Genomic DNA, 6,503 nt, shown 5'->3' with positions numbered 1-6,503 from the left:
ATTATGTATACGGGGGCTGGGATTAAAAATAAAAATGTTGGCCAAAACATACATTACGACAAGAGAGACACCACAACACTACATAAAGAGAGAACTAAGACAACAACACAGCATGGCAGCAACACATGACAACACAGCATGGTAGCAACACAACATGACAACAACACGGTAGCAACACAACATGGCAGCAGCACAACATGGTAGCAGCACAAAACCTGGTACAAACAGCACAGGGCAACAAGGTAGAAACAACAATACATCACACAAAGCAGCCATAAGTGTCAGTAAGATTGATTGAGTCTTTATCTGAAGAGATGGAGTAAAACTGTCCAGTTGGAGTGTTTTTTGCAGCTTGTTCCAGTTGCTAGCTGCAGCAAACTGAAAAGAGGAGCAACCCAGGGATGTGTGTGCTTTGGGGACCTTTAACAGAATGTGACTGGCAGAACGGCTGTTGTATGTGGATGAGGGTTGTATTATGTATCTCAGATAGGGGGGAGTGAGGCCAAAGAGGGATTTATAAATGAGCATCAACCAGTGGGTCTTGCGTTGAGTATGCAGAGATGACCAGTTTGCAGAGGATCATGGAGTGCAGTGATGTGTCCAATAAGGAGCATTGGTGGCAAATTTGATGGCCGAATAGTAAAGAACATCTAGCCGCTCGAGAGCACCCTACCTGCCGATCTATAAATGACTTCTCCGTAATCTAGCATGGGAAGGATGGCCATCTAAATCAGGGTTCATTTGGCAGCTGGGTTAAAAAAAAGGAGCGATTACGATAGGGGAAACCAAGTTTATATTAACCTTAGCCTGCAGCTTGGATATGTGCTGAGAGAAGGACAGTGTATCATCGAGCCATACGTATTGTCTTATAATAAAACACATGTAATGTAAGATTGTCTGAGAGAGAAATCATATTATCTCACGGAATTTTAGAATTAGATGAACATAAGGACATCATGTTAGAACAGTTTTGGGTCAAACGCTTCCATAAATGGGGTGAGTGTGTATGTGTTACAGGATCAGTGGAGAAACGGGGAGAATCTTGCATCCAACAGGCCTAGCTAAACCACAGGTCGGCGTCAGTCACGTCTTCCCTAACTTAGGCCTGTTGGTAAAACTCTGCACTTGACTAGGACCATGTCTCTGTCTGTCTCTGTCTACAGACCACCTTACAGGGCCTGTATGTGGTGGTGTAGGCAGAGTCTCTGAGGGGAGGATTCTGGGTAATCAGGGTGTGTGTGAGCGCAAAACAACCTCAGAGATAGCCATGCTAGCAACTTCCATGGAGTTTAACTTGAACTATACTGAACAAAATTATAAATGCAACATGCAACAATTTCTAAGGTTATATACTGAGTTACAGTTCATATAAGGAAATCAGTCAATTGAAATGAATTCAATAGGCCCTAATCTATGGACTTCACATGACTGGGCAGGGGCGCAGCCATGTGTGGACCTGGGAGGGCATAGGCACACCCATTGGGGAGCCAGGCCCAGCCAATCAGAATTAGTTTTTACCCATAAAAAAGCTTTAATTACAGACAGAAGTACTCCTCAGTTTCATCAGCTGTCCGGATGGCTGATCTCAGACGATCCCACAGGTGAAGAAGCCGGATGTGGAGGTCCTAGGCTGGCGTGGTTACATGTGGTCTGCGGTTGTGAGGCTGGTTGGACTACTGCCAAATTCTTTAAAAGGAGGACGTTTGAGGACGTTTATGGTAGAGAAATTAACATTAAATTATCTGGCAACAGCTCTGGTGGACATTCCTACAGTCATTATGCCAATTGTGCGCTCCCTCAAGACTTGAGGCATCTGTGGCATTGTGTTGTGTGACTAAACGGCACATTTTAGAGTGGCCTTTTATTGTCCCCGGCACAAGGTGCACCTGTGTAATGATAATGCTGTTTAATCAGCTTCTTGATTTGCCACACCTGTCAGGTGGATGGATTATCTTGCCAATGGAGAAACGCTAACTGGGATGTAAACACATTTGTGCACAACATTTTAGAGAAATAAGCTGTTTGTGTCCATGGACAATTTCTGGGATCTTTCATTTCAGCTCATGAAACATGGGACCAACACTTCAAATGTTGCGTTTATATTTTTGTTTTGTATAGTTACTGTGGTTCCTTTCACCGCTTAAATCATTCCCCTCCCACCAGGGTGGGTTGTGGAGCGTGTGGACTATAGGTACTGCAGACTAGGTAGTGGGATGTACATACATAGTACATACTAATTCCTACACTCACCGGTAACTACATTTGAAAATGAACTGGGGGTGAAACCTAGAACCCTTTATCCGCAATATTGTAGTTGTTATCCCATAATTTTGCCAAGCGATTACCTCCATTATTGGATAAAAATAAAAATAGACAGAGTCTAACTTTCTGCCCTAAGAACTTAATGCAATATTTTGATGTAAAATGTATGTGTGGTTTCCGCCCCGGCTGTGTTGTCTTCCCCAGTGTGAGTTTACAGCAGACCAGTCCAACCACAGTTCAATGACGCTGATGATGAGAATGATGAAGATGATGTCGTGTGTGTGTGTGTGTGGAGTAGGTGACTCTTGCTGTGGATTCGAGTTTCTTTAAGTGAACCTCATCCCTGCTAATGGAAACGCAGGACTATATTTGGAGGGGTGATGTCACAAGTGGTTGACGGGGAAGCCTATATCTGTGTGAGAGTGTGTGTGTGTGTGTGACAGTCTAAGAAACCACTGACAGTAGCAGTGTCTGTCTTTGGAACCACTGGCGATTGGGTTTAACTACTGAGGGTGAGTTAACCAGACCATTAGAATGCATATTGATCTGAGAGATGGAGACCAGGACACTATACACTATACTATCCCAAGTATTTGTCTCTCTTTTCCCTGTGTGGTTGAGGGTAGGCTGTTGAGTGGCTTGTCTGTTTTGTGGTCTTTGGTTTGCATGGTTAGCTGTTCTACAGAACTTTGACCGTTTCTGCTGTCATTCTATTCTAAAGTGTTCTAGTAGCATAAACGGAATACTTGATGGGTGTGGGTTACACTATTCACAGGCATGTGCATCCCTCTACTTGTGTAATTCAACAGTGTGTGTGATTATTGACTTACCATCTTTTGTTTTCGTGCAGGGATCCCTCGTGCACAATGTATTACCTGAAGCTGCCCGTGTTCCTTCTCGTGTTGCTGCCATGTGTCGCCACCCTCCCTAGCAACAGGTGAGAGCGCAAAGCTGCCTCAGTTATTTCCGTTATTTCTGAGTGTCACTTCTGTGATGTACAGTTACAAGTGTCGTGCAGTGTCGCCCAAAGTTCAATTGACACTAGGAAGTGGGTTTAATTTTGCAGGTGAATTAATCACTCAACTGATATAGCACCGGTTTTAAATTGTACGTAATTTGGCACATCCATCTTGAACCGTAAGAAATCAATTAACGACGTGGGTAGTCTAACTCTACGACCGGCTAATGACATTGATGAGATCATTGAGATGAATATCCATTGCAATCGTGACATCCGAGAGGTCGGGTTTTGTCCTGCCAAGGCAGAGACAGGAATATGTGAATTGTGTAAAACTGATCAAGTTCGCACTGGAGGGGGCCACAATAGTGGCCACTCCATTGCGCCCTCGAGAATTGAGATTATGTTTTGAAGTGGGCATCAGTCACCAGTCGGAGTGACGGTTTGGCTCTTTCCTCATCCTGATTCAGGTACTTCACCTCATCTAGGGAGCAAGAAAGCGCGCTCCCGGACAGAGAAGGCTGGCTCGTGCCCCGGATCGTCTCCAACCACTACCTTGGCCTCATTGGCGTGCGGCTCCAGAGAGGGCTCACACCTGTCAACAGGTAAGGTTGCACCTTATTATATAAGTTGCACCTCATTTATTGATTTTGATTTTTATTGATATTGATTGAGTGCAAATGTTGATAATTTTGCAGACAAAACAATGTAAAATAATCGAGTTGATTAAACTAATTATTATTTAGTAAATGGTTCCATGGATTTGACTCAACTTGTCAGTCAAAATATACTAAAATATTATCTGAACTGAACATTTTTAGTTGGCCCAAAATTAACTCTGATTTAAGAAAAATCTAGGTTAGGGACACCCACACATTCAAATAGTGCTTTTAACATGCAATGTTTTCAACCTATATATTTGACACACATTGACATAAACATGTTTACATTGTGCATGTTCATTTTATACAGTAATTATTATTCAACATGTCCTCACCTGGGATTTGAACTAACAACCTCTTGGTTCACGAATTCCTATCTTCCTACTATGTCGCCATCTATAAATGAACATGCACAATGCCCTCATGTATGTCAACATGTGTGAAATATGTAGGTAAAAAACATTGAATGTTAAAAGCACTGTGTTTGAGAGTTTTCTCAAGTTAGAGCTCAGTTTGGGCACTTTGACTGAAAGTTCAGTAAACAAAACAAAAGGCTGTGGAACCAGTTACTAAATAATAATTTTTCATAGTGAAGATTCATGTGGATCAGAATTGAACTAAGCTGAAATGTGTGTGTGGGGGGAGGGGGGGTCACCTAATATTTCAATTTATAGTGATAATAATATAATAACTTACATTGAATAATAGTGATCTTAATAATAATAATAGTTTATTGCTATTACTATTATTGTTACTAGTAGCTGAAGTAGTGATATTATCATATTAGTATCATATGGTGGCTATTTTTATCCACTTACTATACAGTATGTCTGGTAGGCCAATACATTTGCTATATTTTCCTGATCTCTACCACTCTATAAATGTTTAGATAAGTCATACATAATTTGTTCGACATATTGGATTCATTGATTGCTGTCCTCCGATAATCCCATCAGCCACCACATGGAGAAAAGGAAGTGCAACACGGCTACCTGTGTAACCCAGCGACTGGCCGACTTCCTGACCCGCTCCAGCAACACCATTGGCACGGTGTACACCCCCACCAACGTAGGCTCCAGCACCTACGGGAAACGGGATCTACTGCAGCCTCCCAGCTATATGCCTCTCTAGTGATACATGGGTTCAAAGCCCACTGATGTAGGATATGCTCAGCTGAAATGACCACACCACCATGTAAACAACAAGGATGGTTATGTATCATTAACTTGAGTTTTTCTTTCTTTTATGAACTTCAGAAAAAAACAGTGCCTTTTGGTATAGAATAATAATAAAGAAGTTTTTGTTACACAAATCAGACTAGAGGCTGATGAGATACTAGTCTCTGTTCTGTGAGCCCGGCTGGTTCAACTCAACACTAACCCCACCACGGCATGTGAATTAAAAACAAGTCAAAAGTAAACGGGTGCAGAAGGCATATAAAATACAAGTTTTGTCCTTCTGTCTGACTGTTGTGTAGGTTATTTGTTTTTGTAATAAAGTTGAAAGGTTTTTAAAAGTCGCTGGTTTCACCGCACGTCATTAATAGTTTCAGTCATGCAGATACAATGTTGAGCTCTTTGATAACTTAAATAAAGCATTAACTTATTAACTTAACAAACCAGTATGCTTATGAATACTCGTAAATGCTTTATAAATTATAATTAAATGGTGTGCTCATGAATGAAAGGCAACATGTAGACTCCAATGAGGCATACACGCAGGCATACAGTATAATAGTTACTCAACAGATACATGTACTTTCAGGTATTGGAGGGGAAAGTTGTGACACTACATTAATTAACCTGTGTTTGATTAATACCATTCCCAGTGCGAGCAGAAAATTACACCTGTATTCCACTGCTTTTTAACCCAGACATGAGAGGATATTTAAAAAAATAGCACAGAAGTTAATTTAGCTGATGATGCCATACACAGACCAGCCATTAAGCCCCCAAAACATGGCTGACACTGTGGGATAGGGTTCGGAGTTGTGTCAAGCTATTCATATGAATAACAAGCATATAGCCTACCTCTAGGATAATGTACATCAAGAGTAGTCAATTAGACAGGGGTCATTCACATTGACGGAGATGTTGTTGATGCACTGCAATACTGATTTCTGATGAGAGTTGTCTACCTGTGACAATGCCACAGATGACATTTTGAACTACTCCATTAATCTCTCTCTCTCTCATTCTCACTCACCATATTACTTCCATTTAGAGATCATTACTTGCTGCTGACAACAAGTTGGACATGTCTTTTAACAGCATTCCAGAAGAAAGGTAATAGGCCCTTCCGAACAGCTCATAGAAATGTTGTAGATAGGTATGAGGTTCAGAAATGAATAAAACACATCAATATCACAGCAGGGAGGGATAGAGTATGCATGAGTGAAATAACCAATTCAGTGTGGCTATAGCACCTTCAGGCACCACAGGTTGAGCATTCGTTTGTCAAATATAACCATAAGTACAGAGATGACAAGTACAACCTTTTCTTTTTAGGCCATCTTTGGTCATTTGCGTCAATGGCCATTTAATATACAGGCAATTCAAGTTGAGAATTGCAATGGACTGAGAACTATTACACTGGATGTGTTGTATTATTATATTGAAACA

At 41.3% G+C, this 6,503-nt stretch overlaps 1 protein-coding gene across 1 annotated transcript; it reads left to right on the top strand.

The window, feature by feature from the left end:
- Positions 1-3,128: 3,128 nt before the first annotated feature.
- Positions 3,129-5,343, top strand: LOC112214933 (skin calcitonin gene-related peptide-like). The gene is made up of 3 exons (XM_024373969.1): positions 3,129-3,199; positions 3,691-3,825; positions 4,839-5,343. The coding sequence occupies exons 1-3, from the start codon at positions 3,129-3,131 to the stop codon at positions 5,011-5,013; spliced, it is 381 nt and encodes a 126-aa protein (XP_024229737.1). The 3' UTR covers positions 5,014-5,343.
- The last annotated feature ends 1,160 nt before the right edge of the window (positions 5,344-6,503 follow it).

The sequence above is a fragment of the Oncorhynchus tshawytscha genome, linkage group LG15, assembly GCF_018296145.1.
Source record: "Oncorhynchus tshawytscha isolate Ot180627B linkage group LG15, Otsh_v2.0, whole genome shotgun sequence".
Classification (NCBI taxonomy): domain Eukaryota; kingdom Metazoa; phylum Chordata; class Actinopteri; order Salmoniformes; family Salmonidae; genus Oncorhynchus; species Oncorhynchus tshawytscha.
Note: the sequence above shows the minus strand (reverse complement) of the source record. Positions and strands in the feature narration are given on the sequence as shown.

Coding starts and splice junctions, on each gene's coding strand:
- LOC112214933 (XM_024373969.1), top strand. CDS start 3,129: ATGTATTACCTGAAGCTGCCCGTGTTCCTTCTCGTGTTGCTGCCATGT. Junction 3,200..3,690: donor GCCACCCTCCCTAGCAACAG/GTGAGAGCGCAA, acceptor ATCCTGATTCAG/GTACTTCACCTCATCTAGGG. Junction 3,826..4,838: donor GGGCTCACACCTGTCAACAG/GTAAGGTTGCAC, acceptor TAATCCCATCAG/CCACCACATGGAGAAAAGGA.